Raw genomic sequence first — 18,037 nt, 5'->3', positions numbered from 1 at the left:
GGGGTAAGGTTAAGCGGGTAAGAGATTTTTTTATGGTGGGGTTCGTGAGGATGTGAGTGATTGGTGGGTAGTGAAGGATTTTGAGTGGTGCAGATGCTGGATTGGTGAGCCGTGCGTGGAATGCAAGGCTACTTGGTTGATTGGGCTGAGCCGACCGAGCCGAGTTGGCCGGCGATTTCAATGGCTATTCAGAAATGATCAGAAGAGATCAGAAGAAGTATGGGTGAAAAAAGGTTCTTATATTTTTGATATCAATGATGATAAAAGGTAGGCTGCATGCATGCTTGGAAATGGAGGACATATGAGGTTTGAACAAACGCTGAAAGGGTATCTATGTATCTTTACAATGTACAGCGTGCACAAGCTGAATGCTATGGTATACTCTTTTCTTCATCTTCCTCTATTCATCTTGCCTCACCCCGTCAATAACTCCAGCCCATATACAATAGCCAAATTGCCAGCCCGATTTATCTTCAACCCTCCAAAGCAATATGATTGGCCCGTCATGAGACACAAGGAAAACACACATATACTCAGCTTGAGCTTTTATACAATTCTGGAAGCTCTGTAAGCTTATGTGAAGTTGTAATCAAAATCCGAGCTACATCGTAGCATCTAAAAGTTGAAATCGTTATCATCATCATCATCACTGTTGCTAACGAACTTCTTGTCGTCCGGCTTAAGTGTTACAACATCCTTGATTTCCTCATTGACCAAATCTCCCATCTCAGAGCTATCTGTCAATATTGTCCTGGCTTCCTCGTCGGAGACATTCATATCTTCCTTGATCAACAAAACTGTAACTTCAGGCACGACAACCGAGTCAACAAATGCAGCTGTGCTTCTTGCTGCGATAAGACGGTCGAGGGGTGCTCTGTACTTTAGCAATGGCGTAAACTCGTGCATAATATTTTCGGAAATTAGACGTAGACCTCGAGAACCATAATAGCCAGGTATAAGATTCGTGGAACTCTTCATCAAATTTCGGTCTTTTCCAGCTTTGACCTTTTCATCGAACACTTCTCGATAGTGACAAGTTGCGCCTCCAATTATCTTCTTGATGAATGCATGATGACTTGAAATTCTAGAATCCAGAGTTTCCCAATCGATATCAGGGTATCCTTTAGACTTCCAACTTGATCGAGCACTTTTTCGTTGATGAGATAAACAAAATTTCTCTTGCTTCCTGGTATTCATCTTTCCGAGAGCCTTCAAATCTTCAGCAGCTACAGGTTCATTACACATTGGACAACGAGATCCAATGTAATCGTCAATATCCGAGCTATCCTCCCTCTCAAGATTTTCCATGCCGATAATGGCATCCGGATTTAGCTTCTTAGCCAGTTTCTCCGCTCCATCCAATATATCATCATCATCGTATCGTTGAAATGGTCTGGGTTGCGTTGATGGGGTTGCGGATTTCGAATTCTTCAATTTGCCGAACAAATCTAAATCTGAAAAATCGTCATCACTGAAATCCGGGCGCACAAAGCCTCTGACTGGACTTTTGTTTTTCGTTGGACTATCGACTGTGTAGTCTTGAAGCTTTTGCTTTCCATTGTCGCTGACCATACTTGAAGATCTACTTTTGTAGTTTATGAAATGGTCCACGGGCGCTGGACTCTTCTTCTTCCCATACATGTAAGGTTTGTTGGGTCTGTTCTTTGGTTTGGTGTCCTTGAACAACGCCAGTTTATTGGCACCAGCTATTTTATTATTAGTTAAAGCAAATCAATGTTTTGTTGAACGTACGTCTTGAAGTTCTGGTCTGATTCGGATGCTCCTTTGTGTATGATTTGAGCTTCTTATTGCTGCTCTGCATGTTTCCGAACATATTCACAACTGGATCATGTTCCGAGTCGTTCTCATTCTTCCTCTTGTTGCCATGAGTTGACTTTAATTCAGATGACCGCTGTCTTGAGTTTTTTGGATTGGGAAAAGAAGATGTGGCAGAGGTTTGACTGGACTTTTGATTTTTTGATCCAAAAACAGTCTTTGTCATATCTGCGCTGATTCTTGAGGGCGATTCGTCTTCAGAAGAGTCGATGAGATACTTTCCATCATCGTCGGAATTATCTGGAGGTCGATCAACATCCTCATTCACAGCTTCAATTGACTTCATGATACAGGACTTCGATGACCCTGGTTCATTCTCCTTATTTGACCCCTTGTTTCTTCGCTTGCATGATGCTGTATTTTGAGCGGCGCCAACGTCGCCAGAGTTTTGTGCATTATTAACATCAGTGGGACGGGTTGTCGTTGCTGCTTTTGTTGGCATTGCGGGTTGTTCTTCCTTTTTTGGTCGATTGAGTGATTGCAAGAGGTTATGAGGATAGCCCTTGGTCAATCCAGCACGTCGTGGCTGTGCTTTGCCTCTATCGTTAAGATCTAATTTTGTATGATCCATCTTGAAGATCGCGTCGCAGTATGATAAGTAAAGTAAGGAAAGATTGGTGAAATGAGATTGGCGCGTGGATTTAGTGGAAACATTCACTATCCAGATACAAAATGAGAAAGTAAGAATTGTAACTTCATTGCTTTCTGAATATATAACAAATTGTACATTTATAAGAAATCTTTGAAGGTTTGTACGGTGACAAGTCTCTACCTTTCTTTACTTGTACAGCTGAATTGATGCGCTCGAGATACGGTATCACGAGAGTAGGAGAGCTTCAATATATACATGGTCCAAGCTTCATATCCCTGTTAATGCGGGATTCACCAATTAGTCCCGCGATTCCGTGTGTTACGGCACGGTATCTACCAGGTATCATATCACGTCCAAATGTTCTGAATAGTACCCAGTCCTTCACCAGAGGCATTCAGTCCAGAATATCGATCATGGCTGCTCTCAACAGAAAATATGCGGCATTGCCAGATTTGGTATGTTTTCAGTGGATATGTAAAAGCTTCAACATTTGACAAATATTCTCTAGGATTCAGCACCAGACATTTATGAAACCCCTGAGTTAACAGAGGATAATTCAACTGCGCCGGTAGGTTATCTCAACATAATCCTTCCCTTCAACCCTCCTAACACCCTTTAGACTGGCAGACCTCGTTCGCAATCAACTTCTTCTTCTTATCAAGATTTCGATGAAGACGACGACGAAGTGGGAGGTATTTCCCGTGCGCGACTACAGCCCGATGAAGCCCGTTCGCATTTCTCTCCAGCACAAGTAGATGCACGCGATGTAGACTTCTCCGATAGAGTCACGGCAAAAAGGAAATCATACAAAGCTTCTTCCAGACGACATAGGAAGAGACAAGACGACACAGAAGAATTTGGCGACTTCAGTGATGACGATGATGGGGAAAGCTTGGAACGAAAACTCGCAAGATTACGACGTGAAATTGAGGAAGTTAAAGAAGAATATGGAAAGAGGAATCAAGAGAAGAAGGATATGGGTGAAGAAGAAGAGTCCAACGATGGAGATGATGTTGCCTCCTTGAGTAAATTATTGGATGGAATATCTGTCAGTCAAGGAGATCAAGTCACAAGTGCTGGAGCAAGATTGGCGAGGGATTTAGGAACTGGAATCAAAGCAAACGGGCCATCACAAATTTCACAAGGAACTGGAGAACCTGCTACATACACTGTTACATATGCACCCACATACCAACAAAGTCATGCTTTGGCGAAAGCAGCAGATTTCGATGGACGATTGGCACTTTTAGAAAAGGTTCTTGGACTTAATTCGACAATGGACTCTACTAGTAGCTCAACGGCCGTTTTACCGACTCTTGATATTCTCGAAAGACAAGTCTCAATCCTTACCGAGTCTACGCCATCGTCCCTTGACAGCATAAGCCGAAGAGTTCGAACATTGACACAAGAAGCCGAAAAACTAGAGGAGTCTCGAAAATCGGCCAGAGCTGCAAAAGATGCTTTAAGATCGGCTGGAGGAGAAACTGCCCCTGAGGATGGAGAAGACTCAGAACAGATTTCAAAGATCAATGCGCTTTATGGAACTTTGCCTACTATCGAGAATCTCGCACCTCTTTTGCCATCCTTGTTAGACAGATTACGATCATTACGAGCTATTCACGGAGATGCTGCTACAGCTAGTGAGAACTTGGATAGAGTGGAGCAAAGACAAGTCGAAATGTCAAATGATATCAAGAAATGGCAAGAAGGATTAGAGAAAGTTGAGGAAGCAATTAAACAAGGAGAAACGGTCATTGGAGGGAATATGAAAGTGGTCGAAGGCTGGGTCAAAGATCTTGAAGATAAGATGTCAAAATTATAGTTAGAAGTGTCAGCCTTGTAATTGCTAGTTCCCGTCAACCTAAGCACAAGCTAGGTTTTTAAGATACCCAATCAAAAGTATGAACCGATTCCCACCTCCATATACCCCGGATCTAGCCTCGTCTTTCTTGGTATAGCTCGTATAGGTAGGTACTCTATATAGAAGATTGAGACATTGAAATCCACTCTCGATGAAACTCATTCTCCTTATATAGCAGGTAAAGATATTCCGAGCTATTATTGTTTTGTACCGTATTTAGAAAATTGTCTTTGTAGAGGGCTGAGTGCGTGGAGCCTTATGTGTAAGATATAATTTGGCGTTATCTGTCATATTAAGCTCATTACCCCCTTTGCACTTTCCCTTCTTGTTACATTTACACACTTTCACTCGTTCAATCTTCATTAAGTGTTACAATTGAAGTACCTCAGAAGGAAAGCAAATAGGGAAGTAGTATGTGAGACCTTTCCAATTCCAAATTGCTCAGTAAGTTCATGGAAATTCCTCATCCCTTTCCTCATCAAAAGCAATTCCCACATGTCTGTACGAAATACGTACTTATGTCTGTACCTTATCAAATGGTATACGACGCGAGTTTCTTATTCCATATTCAAGTCCGCATGCGCATATGCATACAATCGAAATGACTATAGCAATAAATATTGACGATGACGCGGCAGATTCGAATTCGAACTTCGACAAGAGAGAAGTAGGAGAAAGGCAGAAGCGCAATTACTTCAAGAGAGGGGATACGACTATCAATTTTGACGAGCGACAACAACAATCTGAGGAATTTGAATTCGACGAAAGACAAGGACGCTCGAGAAACAGGGTTCGTAGTCGTGTGGTAGAAGGTCTGGGTGAGAGTAGTGAAGGGGTTCTTAGAGGAGGGGATCTTGATTTTGAGGGATACTTCGAAAGTAAAGCAGATATGGCTTCATGGAGTGGGCAACCGGCTATAAAGGGGAGTACGGAGCAGATGCGAATGGCATTGTTGACTTTTTCTTTGGTTGGATTGCAGTAGGTTTAATCTGGAAGAAAATGATAACAATCGATCACATTGACTGATTTGGTGTGCAGATTTACTTGGGGTATTGAAATGACCTGTAGGTTGAACATCGCTCGAGTTCATGGGAAATACTGACTGATTGGCCTGAATAGATTGTACACCATATTTACTTTCACTCGGTCTCACGAAATCGAAAACTTCTTTAGTATGGATTGCGGGACCTTTATCTGGGTTGATTATGGCACCGCTTGTGGGGGCAATGGCAGATCGTTCGCGTTCAAAATGGGGTAGAAGAAGACCATATATGGTGGGGGCTTCTATACTTGTCGCATTATGCTTGTTGGTACTGGGATGGACAAAGGAAATCGTATCTCACTTTGTGGAAGAAGGGGATTTTCATAAGAGTTGTACAATATTTTTGGCAGTGTTGGCAATTTATGCGGTGGATTTCGCTATCAATGCCGGTAAGTTTGAAATTTCAGCCCAAGTATTTGGTAAGGATATTAATAAGTATAGTTCAATGGAGTTGTCGAAGTCTGATCGTGGATACTCTTCCTATACAAAAGCAACAAGCCGGGTCAGCATGGGGTGAGTTTACTTCGCTCATTCTTAACCGAAAATTCATTGACATCTTTCAGCTAGCAGAATGGCCGCTATGGGGCACTTGGTCGGTTACGCTATTGGTACTGTTGATCTTGTCGCCTGGTTTGGTCCCTCAATGGGCGATACACAGTTCAAGAAGCTCATCCTAATTGCGGCGTTTGCGCTCATATTTTGTGTGTGTGTCACTTCGTGGGCCGTAACGGAACGTGTTTTGATATCTAGCAAAGACTCTGACTCTCAATCTGGATTACTCAAAATTACACGACAAATATATAGGACCACAATGACAGTTCCTCCAAAGATTCAAGCCATTTTATGGTGTCAGTTTTGGAGTTGGATTGGATGGTTTCCATTCCTATTCTATGGTACCACATTCGTTGGAGAAACATACTTCAGGTATGATGCTCCACATGAGATCAAAGAATCTAAAGATGCTCTTGGAGATATTGGAAGAATCGGAAGCATGTCCCTCGTTGTGTTCTCATTCGTGTCATCTTTTGGATCATTCCTTCTACCTCTATTGATCAAATCCCCCGATGAGGACAAATTTACTCAGCGACCACCAGCAAGTATTGCTCGTTTTGTTCAAGCATACAACAAATACAAGCCAGATCTTCTTGGAGCTTGGTTTGTTGGACATTTGATGTTTTCATCAGCTATGTTTTTAGCACCATTTGCATCTTCATTTCGATTTGCAACTTCGTTAATTGCATTCTGTGGATTGTAAGTTTTCAAAAAACATTATCTCACTACCTTGCCATTAGTTAACACCTTCTAGGCCATGGTCTGTCGCATCTTGGGCACCGTATGCATTCCTTGGTGTCGAGGTAAACAAGATGAGCGGACTCCCATCTTATAGCCGCCTTTCCACCGCCGATCGTGATATTGAGCTTGAGTCACCCACTAGTCCTCCATCACCCTCTCTACTCCGTCTCGAGCATGGCCCAGTTGGAGAAAAGGAAGACGTTGCGTCTACTGGTGAACTTTCTGGGATTTACTTCGGAATCCTTAACATCTACACTACCATTCCACAATTTATTGGAACTTTCATCAGTATGATTGTTTTCAGTATATTGGAGCCAGGTAAAAGTCCAGAGTTGGCTCAAAATGCAAAGGAAGGGGAACATCATGGGACAGACGGTCCAAATGCTATTAGTATTTGTTTGTTCATTGGTGCAATTAGTACTCTTGGGGCTGCTTATGCGACTAAAAAATTGAGAGATTTGCAGTAAGAGGGCTGGTAGTACTTACGAGCCTGTAATTGTAAGATAATAGCGGATTTCATTTGGATGGGGATTGATATTCAGATTTGTGGGTAGCATTGCATGGCGTTTTGGGTGAAGAGTACTTGTTTGAGATAGCTCGAAGTTTTTTGTACCTTTTCGGGGGGCAAGGTCTTGGGAATAGATTGGGATGGATGGATGCTGGAATGGGCGATATAAAATATGCCTTTTTTTCTTTTGTGGTTTGCAGAAATGCTGTAGATGGATAGCTAGATAGAATCATATGCGTCACTGCTTTTTCTTGTTTTTATATATTGTTGATTAAAGGGGTGAATAAATGTGTATTGTTCAATTGTTCGACTGGGAATTGCGTATCAAGCATGATTTGAAGAGGGATTTCAATGAGACAATGTAAGTGTTGATGATACTGTAGTCTGTCATTAAAGTAAGCTTTAGTATCCATCTAATGTCTTCCTGACTATTCATTCATAGCATTCGTTTTTATGAAGCGACAATATCTAAATGTTGAGAGGTTAGGTGAGATGGCACTTTTCACCTGGAAGTTATGCATACAAGTTGTCCCCGGTGAGGGATATCAGTATTTAATAAATCTTGAAGGTGTGCGCTCGAATAATGGTAAAATAACAATTTATCTTGCTGCTATTGATATCAAAACCTCATATCAGCACTCTGAAGACAAAACAAATATTCATGATGATATAGTGAAGGGGTTATTAAAGCTCTCCAATCCTTTTATGTGTATTTCCGGCTCAATCCCCAAAATGGTGATCCCACCAAAAACAAAACGAGAATCACGGAGCAATTGAAGCTCCCTAGCCGGTTCGAACGACTGACCTGACGATAATAGCGAGACACTACTGCAATCGTCCGCTCTACCACTGAGCTAAGGAAGCGATTCTTATTGTATTTTAAAGGACAGATTTCCGCCTTATATACCAAACACAAATGAGTACATCAAATCTACTTGGCGGGGTGGGGATATGGAGTGGAGCTTTGGGATTCGTGTTGATAATGGAAATCTGAATGGAGTGGAGATGGAATGGGAGTTGAAAAATGAGAGTATAACAAGAGATATCAAACGGAAGCATATACAATCATGTGATTAAGGACCGCTGGCGCAACGGTAGCGCGTTCGACTCCAGATCGAAAGGTTATCCGTTCAAATCGGGTGTGGTTCAATACCTCCTGTAGTCGCTGATATTTTTGCTTTTGCCGTCCTGTGGACAACCAGAAAGAGCCCGGAGTTGGGATCTAAAAGAAAGAAGAGGAGAAGACAGAGAGGGTGTGAATGAACTGTGAAGAGGTGGGAAAGTTTGGGCTTTTGGTGGGGGAGAGGGGAGGGTGCGGGACTGCTGGGTCTGAGTCTCTGAGATGATATGGTCAGATTTGTTTTTGCTAGGGCTACTTCCCATCAACTAATTCGTTGAATGAATTGACTATTCGTGTCCAGATGGACTCAGTCAGATAATTAGAATACAGAATTTTATACAATTGAAGTTGATCTGGTGAATCAAACAGTTGCATTGTCAATTTTTCGAAGGTACCACTGTTGGTGGGTTGGTGGACTCGGTGGGTTGATGGTGGGTGAATGAAGGGGTTAGGCGAGCCGAGATGGGGTTGAGGGTCGTCTAGCTCCACATATCAATTTTTCTTTGCATGTAGTGGGGGAAGGATCAGCCAATGTCTGATCACGTTTCTTATTGTCCCCCACCATACTTTACGAAACTGGCTGAGCACACGGATGGCTATATATATTTGACTGCCCACCTCTTTCAACATTAAATATCCCTCGTGGCGCAATTGGCTAGCGCGTTCGACTGTTATCTGTAACAAGTCACGTGATCGAGAGGTTGGTGGTTCGAGCCCACCCGAGGGAGATTCGACTTTTGCGATTTTCTTTTAGAAATCTCGTTGCGTTGATTTTTTGGTGCTTTTGAAGTTGTTGATTTTTTGGTACTGGCGGAGGTGGGACGCGACCAATGATATTGAATAGCCGAAGCCCGACCCCACCAATCTTCAATCTGGGTTTGTAGTTTGCTACATTCCTTTCTTGATCAGACGATAATTCTTAACTGGTGAATGAATCATTTGCTGTGGCGGCAAAGTCGAGACATTAGCTACATCTAATGGATCTCGCAAGGTTGAAAGTTTCAATATGAATCTAGACCATTCAGCATATAAGAACGTCGAAATGAATGGTTCTTGGGAATTATCTGCACGGCTATAAAATCACTGATAGATTGACATATACTTTTGACTAGTGTAGATGAGTTTAGTGACGTTCACTAGGTGGTGGCTGCATTGGGAGCTTTACATTAGTATCTTTATTCGAGTATAAGGATGGAAGGGGATGTTGTTAGTAGTGCTTTACGATGTCAACAAGCACTGTTTGGGGTTCTGAATGGTGAGACTAGAGACGTGAAGAGAGAAAAGGGAAGAGGGAAGTCGGCGGACGAGAAACATAAGCCCTAGATATAAAATAGCCAAGATATTTTTTTCCGGCAAGAGCGAAGAATTTTGTAGGATATCCATGATATCAGTACTATATAGGATCTCGAGAGTCGAGACTACATGTCATTTCTTTCTAGCCGGCAATGAACAGAATTCAAAGGATTAAATAAGACATCCTCAATAGGAGGTCGCTAGAGATCTAGTCCTTCTTTTCAGTCTTAATCCTAACTGTCTGGGCAGTGTTTAAGACGTCAAGAGCTATTCCATCGAGTATCTCGTAGCAGTTTATTAGTTGATAAAAATATATCACTCACTTCAAACTGAAATAGTCAGATGTTACTCTTTCAACTTTACTGAGATTTACAATTCTAAAATATGATCTATTCCTGAAATTTTTCTAGTCTTGGATTATGCTCCAATTCTTTCATAGCAAGCCATTATTTAGAAATCTTGATAGTGCTCGGAATTTGAATCATTCTTAAACATCTAAATAAATACACTCGACTCTAAATCACTCTCGAGATCTTAATATTCTTGGTTGTGATTAAGAAAGCCTATTTCTGTTTATTCTTAATGTGAGTATCTCGTAGCTACATGTGAAGACTAGACTATAACTTAAGGATCATTCTAGCATTACTCTAATATCCAAGTTCTTTTCTTACACAAAAAGACTTTAGCATCGCCCTGAAATCTAATATCGAATCGACTTGTGAATAGACTCGCTATTCCACTGAAAGAACAGTATGGTCGTGGGAATATTTACTACTAACTGTGCTTCTCTTTGAACTTGAAGACGCAAATAGATCACATTTGAATCCATTATAGACATCAGTCTTCTGTTTTCTCTCACGAGAACTTTAGCTTCAAACCGTGACGCATATTAGGGATCTGATACGATATTCAGGGTATAAATTTGAACGTCTATACGCGCCCTAATTAACATTGCCAAGTTCAATTGTTGTGATTGTATGGACGAGGTGAATGGCCTTGCGTCATTAGTCTACTGTAATACAATCGATGAGAGGACTAGTCTCGTGGCAATTCCTACGTAAGGATTATTACCTCTTCCCGTATACAGCTAGCTGTTTAGATTGAATACAATATTGACAATTTGGACATACATAGTAGGTACTAAGTCATCTGTATTCTCTTCATACAAACAGTGATCGTATAGTAGAATACTAGAAGCTGCTTGAGATTGTATCTGCTAGACCGACATGAATATCGAATATTCAATTTGGATCCAAACTTGAGTCTCCGATGGCTCAATCGAACACTTCAAGTTCCAAATTAAACATTCTAGATTAAGTTCTAGTATTCCAACATATTTCTAGTAATAGATGACATCATATTAATATTGCCTTTAGTGATATATGATAGAACATCATTCATAAAAAATGTTTCTCGAAAATGGAATAGTTACTACTATACGAGCAGCCTGGGTATTAATTAAACAAAATACTACTACCTACGTTGCACTGTTTTAAAATAAGCAACGGTAGGTAGTTTTCCTTCCATACATCTCACAAGTCGAGGTTAACATTCAGTCAGAACAGTCATAATCCATTTCATTCGCAGCTAGGCACCCCTGCCTCACTCACCTCGCTTCATTTAGTAGTCTTCTTCCCCATTCACTGCGCTCTCCTCCAAAAAGTGCAAAAAAACTCACAAAATAATAGATTATGGGCGTTGCCCGGGATTGAACCGGGGACCTCTTACATGGAGAACCAATCGATGGAGACTGATAGATCCCTAAGCAAGAATTATACCACTAAACCACAACACCCGTTTTCATGTGTGCGTGGCATTCATGTAAATATATGAAGAATAAATCAAGCCCCTTCGAATAGCAGAACGACTCACCACACGAATTTCAATGAACCAGAGATCTCACCTTTGTCTTCAAACCAACCTTTGTAAACAACTCAATATAGTCACAATCGTGTGTGGAGACAGGTATCCAGACCGATTACAATGGTCGGAACCTTTTTCAAACACCAGACTAGCACACATAATAAATTTCATTCCTAAATTCTAGCCTCATATCTTTCACCTTTTCCCTACACCTCTGACAGATTTCGAAGCAAGTGTAAAGAGTAACAGCAGACGGTGAAGACATGAGTGGTAGTATAATCAGAAGATTGAATTTCATCATACAAGAGACTGGGTTAAATTCAAATCCAGAGATTGCTCAGCTGGCAAAGTGTAGTTATTAGCTGCTTATCAACTGCCAGCGGAATGCTAGATCAATATGTTTCAAGCATACTGTGTGCTGAAGTGTTCTTAAGCATTTGAACATGTTGCTGCAGGGCCTTAGGGTAAATCCCATCCCTAACAGGGCGCTCCAAGTTGTTCTCTTGAATATATAAATGTCTATCGTCGGTCCATCATAACAACAGGCCTGATAGTTCAGTGGTAGAATTCTTGCTTTGGGTTGTCCAATCTAAATTGTAAGAGGTCTCCGGTTCAATCCCGGATTAGGCCCTGAATCAAAACTTCCTTTTTGCATGTGGATTACGCTAAGACCCCACTTGCGCAAATACGTTTCGGCGTTAGAAAACTCGTCAAGATAAGAAATTGACATGTTGGGAAGGTTGGGGAAAAGACTTCTTTCAAAAGACAAATAACATAGATTTCAAAAGGCTAATAATTCGAACACTTTATTTTTGGTCAACAAGCAGTTCGTTCAGGAATTAACAAAAGTCTTCCAAAAACAAGCTGCTCACAATGGCAAAAAGAAAGTTCCGGTACGGGGAATTGAACCCCGGTCTCCCGCGACCTAACTGAAGCGATGAAGCTTCCAATGAGAGGCGGAAATGCTAGCCACTACACCATGCCGGATTGCTTGTTGTATGTGAATGGATGGCTTCTGAGAGGATAAGTACTACACGTGAACGCTATGATACCCTCATAGAATAATTTGGTTGTGGGCTACGTCTCAAGCTTATGGATGAGCCTCCAGTGTCCTAGCGTTGCTAGCAAAAACTCAGACAGAAGAAAAATAAATCCAGGACATTCGATCCCGGATGTTAACAGTGCACGTAGCACCATCATAACAAAAAGCACACGCTATGCAAAGATATTATGTCACTTGTTTTAAAATTCCGCTTTAGAAAAAGATAGGAAATTCCACGAACAAAAAGAAAAAGAAATTTGAACATGAGATTCAAGGAATTCTGTTTAGAATGAACTCTCTGACGGGGAGTCGAACCCCGGTCTCCCGCGACTTGCAATGTTATTGACAAGCGGAAATCATGACCGTTAGACCATCAAAGATGTTTATTGATTGTTGATAGTTCTCGCGATTATAAGATTTATATGTGAGACCTTGTGGGGGTTTCATCAGATAGTGGGGCAGAGTTGTTGCAGCTCGAGAAGATGGAGAATAATCGTAATAAATAGATTGTTCCAAGGCAGAAAAAGATAAACCTCCTCTTCCTTCCCCGTAATTCTTCAAACCCACTTTGGTCGATATCTGCTCCGCAAAGTAATGTCCATTTCATGATTGACCAAGCAGGGACGGAAAATGATCATATAAAAGGTGCAAAATTTGAAAGCAGACCCGAGTCCCCCAAACATACCTAATCCTGACGGATAAGAAGGAGGAGACACAGACAGAAAAGTAAGCGCAAGCTTTCTTACCCGACAAATACCAAAAAGAAAAGAAGAAAGATCAAGATGGCAAAATGTTATTGAAGGGAATTGAGCCCAACGGGGGGGTCGAACCCCCAACCTTGTGATTTCAGAAGAACTCATAGATATTGAATCGTAAGAGTCACACGCTCTACCGATTGAGCTAGCCGGGCAGGCTTTGTTATATTTGTTGTTGTGATGCTTTCGATTTGGTTCATATTTGGTTCAGCTTGTTCTTCGGTGGGGAAAGTGAAGAAAATTTCTGACTAGCGTCGAAAAAAACAATTTGTCTGCATGGGCCTTCTTTCACTTGACCACCACTACCAAACACTCGCGCACGAACAAGCTACTTCTTGATTGAGTGGATCGCGAGACCCGTCATGATTCAATGTTTTCATCACACCGAATTCATATTTTTAGATTGCAAAAAATGATGATATTCTAGTTGACTACTAGAATACGACGGAGACTTTGTCTTCATACCAGATGGTAAGCACCTGAAGACTTGGACACTACATGTACATCCAACTTGAGAACAAACGGTCATGAGAATTAGAGGTTCATTTAGAAGTCGCCAGTGTTTAACAGAATTGACTACGGCATGAAAAGCGGATTAATTTTGGCTATAAAAGGCTGTTCCGGCCGCTCCTCCTTAGAAGCTACTTTCTGTTCATTTAGATGTACGCCAAAATCGCCGAATATCCAAAGCTTCTGCAAGGCGAGTTTAATGAAGATCTAAAATGTCCAATTTTTAAGCAAAGAAAGAGCATTGCACTTGGAACCCTGTTTTGACACTTTGAAGATGGTAGCTATTCCGAGTGCAGATTTTTGTGTTTCTTCAGATAGCTTCTTCGCCTGCAGTGAATAGATGGAAACGTAGTATTAATGCAAAAAGAAAGATTTCTAAATTGGGCTCAAACCAATGATACTCAGGGTAACTCCCTACACAGGATTCGAACCTGTAGCCTCAAGATGCCAACTTATAGACTTAAAGTCTATTAGAAGTCTTGCGCGCTACCATTGCGCCAGCAGGGAAATCTTATGATTTTGTGATTACTTGAATGAAATATCCATTTTTATTACAACTCGCAGCCGGCATCATTCTAAATAAACGAAAGAGGTCTGCTTTTATTATTCCGAACTCGAAAATCCCATTGGCAAAACTGCTAATTTTCATAGTGATATAATTCCCTCTGGGTATCCCTATCTGGCTAGAATCCTTCGAAGTCAAAACTTATCAACGCATATTGTTAAGGGAATGATGATGTTTTCCAAGTGTTCGCCTGAAGCTCATTCCGGATATTTCTTGGACGGCCCATGAATAACCCACTTCAAGTGAATTCAACAGAAGTGACAAAAGGCTACTCTTCGTTCTGGCTATCAACCACAAGTAGGAAAAAAAGGAAGGAAAAATGCAAAAGATATGACCAGACTGGGGCACGATCCCAGGACCTTGTCCGTATTTTAACAACTGTTAATTGTTAAGGACACGTGATAACCAACTACACCATCCGGCCGTTTTTGTTGTAAAGGTGCATGCTATTCAAAAACATAATCGAGCTTGCTAAAGCGTGGGGATGGAAGATGGAAAACGGTAAATCCATGGAGGATGTAGACCGTCCGAGCTCCCCAATTTCACTTGAACGTGGGACCAGATAAGATTGCTGGTTGGAGTCTTTAGAAACATCCATCATCATCCACTTGATACCTAGACCAGTAAATGTTCTAAAGATGTATTGCCCTGTTTTCAATATGATCACAAGATGCTTCCAGTTCATTTCAGCGGTCTCTCTTTTGGTGGTCTCTTTTGACACTCCGATGTCGTGTGGGTATGATATGGCCAGGGACCCACAATGGTGCTTGAATGTGGGGATATCGCCATCATTCAGTAACAACTGAACAGATAGATCATGACGAAGAGGCAGCTTTCGAGAATTTGGTAAAACACTTGTATACCTTTCTCGTTGATTGATCTCTTACCAGCTTGAATCGAACCCGAGGGTCAATAGCTCAAGGTACACGGGACGAACCAGATTGTAGTCGTTATATGGTTGTCTCTTGGGTGACCGCTCCAGTAATATGGCCGATGGCCTAATGGGCAGAGAGAAGCATGATGGCAAAGTATACCGTTTAAACTTATAACCACAGCTTGATAGTATAGATGATATGGTCTCATCTTATTTTACCACACATAGATCCGATGTATTGGTTGTTGTCATCTCGAATGTCGATATCAACACCTAAGAGCCAAGTACGCCCATGTGCATGATGCCACGTCTCGAGATTATCAATCATCGGCACATCAATGCAAGTATGCAGAGAATAATTGAAAGCAAATGATGGAAGAGAACTTGTATATCATAAATTGATGAAATTGATGAAGTCAATTAAAGTCTGGTATTTCAATGTTTGGATGTCAATGATGAAATGAATGAGAGCATGTCTGTCAATTGGTGGTCTGTGCACAAAGCTAGTGGCAAGGTCTATCGATCAAGCCAACCTCAAGCCAACCAATTCATGTGGTCGATTAGGTCTGAAGGAAGTAAAATACTAGTGAATATAATTATCAGATAGTGGTACTTACAATCCGAGGAAAGTCAAGTCCTTTAAATGTTGACAATATGAGTATAAAATTGACAAGTATAGATTAGTCTTCAAAGTTTAAGAGTACCTGTTCTAATTATCCCCCAACATTGAGAGCAGTTCTCATCAGCCGTAGCTCTTCCATCCTATCATTCCACATCATAAGTAGAAGTCCTCTTTCAACACATAAATAACAATCCAAACACAATTAATTCTCAGCGCCCCAGGCAGGATATTCAGGTGCCGAAGTACCATCACACGAAAATTGTACCACATAAGGACTAGCAACAGTATTACCATCCAAGATAGTAGTTCCATCAGGGGCGGTAACCGAGAAAGCAAAGAGACCCGGTCCATCACCATTCGCCCACAAGAATCTTATTGGATAGTATTCTCCTTCAACCAAATCGATTGTAAATTTTTGTGATGGATAAGTCAATGTTGCAATCAAATCGGCATTAGCACGGGTCCAACCGGAGTATGCATTAGCTCCAACCCAAAGGAAGAAAATATCATCGGCTGATGTCGTGGAGAAGGTATATGTACCAGTCATCTGAGCGAAGAGGTATCCACGATTATCAATGACGAGATAGAAGTCGTTGAGCTTTTGGGTGCTACCATACACAGATACAGCAGTGTTTGTGTAGGTTGTGACGCTATAACTGACAGCAGTGGTGTTGCCAGTGATCTCTGCAGTCTGGGTTTTATAAATGACGGGGTCAAAATTCGCGTATGTTCCGGCAGAGTTGATGATTTGTGGAGTTTCGGCAAAAGCTGCGAACTGGACACCGATGTTGTTGCAGTTTACATCGGGTGTGGGCACCGTAATAATTATAGTACCTGGAATTGTGCCAGAGGGAGCTATAGTACTTGTGGCAGCTGCGGATCCAGTGATAGTAGTAGTGACATCACTCTGGACATATCCAACAAGGACTGTTCCCGAACTGGGTCCAGCTGCAGGAACTGTAGAGGTGAAAGCTATGCCATCAGTAGGAAGAAATGTGGTGGTTGTAACAGTGCCCACAGGAACTCCAAAATTGACATCTCCACCAATAGTTGAAGTGTAAGCAGATTCCCCATTGTCGAGGTAAATAGTTGAAGTAACAAATGGTGCCGGAGTTGCCACAATTACAGTTCCAGGCGTTGAGTTTTCCGCGGAGATTGTGGAGGTATAAGCCGAGTCATAGGCTGATACAGTAGTGGTATAAGTGATGGTTGTAATTGATATGGCATCCAAAATGGTACCACCAATGGTTGAAGTATAAGCTTGCGATCCATCATCAAGGTAAGTCGTCAAAGTAACATAAGGAACTGGAGATCCAACAATGACAGTTCCAGCTGCAAGCAGTTTAGCTGGGATAGTTGATGTGTATCCCGTAGCATAAGCAGAAAGAGCCTTAGTGGTCGTTACTGTTGGCTCCAAATACCCAATACCAATAATGAAATTTGTTGAACTGGCATTCGAGGTGCTGGTGCTGGTAGTACCCTTAGAAGGAGTTCGTAATTCGACGCTGATTTCACAATAACCAAGATAGCACTTTTCAACAGTAATGAGGCGTGGACATGTAGCGCAGCTAAAAAGGGCAAATACGGAAAATGGACAATACTCGTAGATTACTTCCTGTGCCGTCCATGGAATGTTTGTGGGTTTCGAAACAACCGTTGTGCTCGTTCCAATACTGTAGGTTCCAGCTTTCGTACAGGTCAAAGTACCACTAGTCGAAATCGTGGTAGCGGCGTAAGTGACGACCTGCAAGATGAATTAGCAATGAAAGGTGGCGATGAGGTATCATGAGTTTACTTGAGTGCTTGCGGTAATAGTTGTGGCTCCATTGTATGCTGAAACAACACTTAAGACACTAGAAGTCTGACCAGGTACAGGAGAGGCGTTGATGACCGAAAATGTAAGAGCAAACGCTGCTATACAAGAGCGCCAATTCTGAGATAGAGACAACATGATATTTTATAAGTGTATAATGGCAGAGTTGTTTGTGCGTTCAATTACTGTGGAAGTAAAACAAAAGAAGAATGAGGTGCCTGCTGAACTTTACATAACAGATAAAGCTGGCGTCCTACTTATACTCCTGGATTCCATGATCACATATGAGTGACTTCCAGTCGACAATTCTTTGAACGCAAGCCACAGTACCACCGCATCCTCATAGCAGCTAACGCAGCGGTCTAGATCGCCGAAATGAGAAAAAATGAAGATATACTTTTGTTGTCTGAGTTCGGATTTGGGTAAGTTTGTCTCTCTAGACTCGGTC

The 18,037-nt window shown here is 41.6% G+C and overlaps 4 protein-coding genes across 4 annotated transcripts; 2 read left to right on the top strand and 2 right to left on the bottom strand.

Moving 5' to 3' along the window:
* Positions 1-615: 615 nt before the first annotated feature.
* Positions 616-2,407, bottom strand: Bfra_004302 (uncharacterized protein; the record flags this gene model as incomplete). The annotated part of the gene is made up of 2 exons (XM_037334708.1): positions 616-1,706; positions 1,753-2,407. 2 exons carry the CDS (start codon positions 2,405-2,407, stop codon positions 616-618), a joined length of 1,746 nt encoding a protein of 581 aa, XP_037193242.1.
* Positions 2,408-2,841: 434 nt separating this feature from the next.
* Positions 2,842-4,250, top strand: Bfra_004301 (putative dynamitin-like protein; the record flags this gene model as incomplete). The annotated part of the gene is made up of 3 exons (XM_037334707.1): positions 2,842-2,883; positions 2,937-2,996; positions 3,048-4,250. The coding sequence occupies 3 exons, from the start codon at positions 2,842-2,844 to the stop codon at positions 4,248-4,250; spliced, it is 1,305 nt and encodes a 434-aa protein (XP_037193241.1).
* Positions 4,251-4,890: 640 nt separating this feature from the next.
* On the top strand, positions 4,891-7,091 carry Bfra_004300 (putative sucrose transporter protein; the record flags this gene model as incomplete). Its single annotated transcript, XM_037334706.1, has 6 exons — positions 4,891-5,267; positions 5,328-5,353; positions 5,409-5,720; positions 5,773-5,844; positions 5,895-6,582; positions 6,638-7,091. 6 exons carry the CDS (start codon positions 4,891-4,893, stop codon positions 7,089-7,091), a joined length of 1,929 nt encoding a protein of 642 aa, XP_037193240.1.
* Positions 7,092-15,978: 8,887 nt separating this feature from the next.
* Positions 15,979-17,727, bottom strand: Bfra_004299 (putative ca2+-modulated nonselective cation channel polycystin protein; the record flags this gene model as incomplete). The annotated part of the gene is made up of 2 exons (XM_037334705.1): positions 15,979-17,520; positions 17,572-17,727. 2 exons carry the CDS (start codon positions 17,725-17,727, stop codon positions 15,979-15,981), a joined length of 1,698 nt encoding a protein of 565 aa, XP_037193239.1.
* Between the last annotated feature and the right edge of the window lie 310 nt (positions 17,728-18,037).

The sequence above is a fragment of the Botrytis fragariae genome (assembly GCF_013461495.1).
Source record: "Botrytis fragariae strain BVB16 chromosome Unknown tig00000050, whole genome shotgun sequence".
NCBI classification, from domain to species: domain Eukaryota; kingdom Fungi; phylum Ascomycota; class Leotiomycetes; order Helotiales; family Sclerotiniaceae; genus Botrytis; species Botrytis fragariae.
The sequence above is the reverse complement of the archived record's forward strand: the minus strand, read 5'-3'. Positions and strand labels throughout refer to the sequence as shown.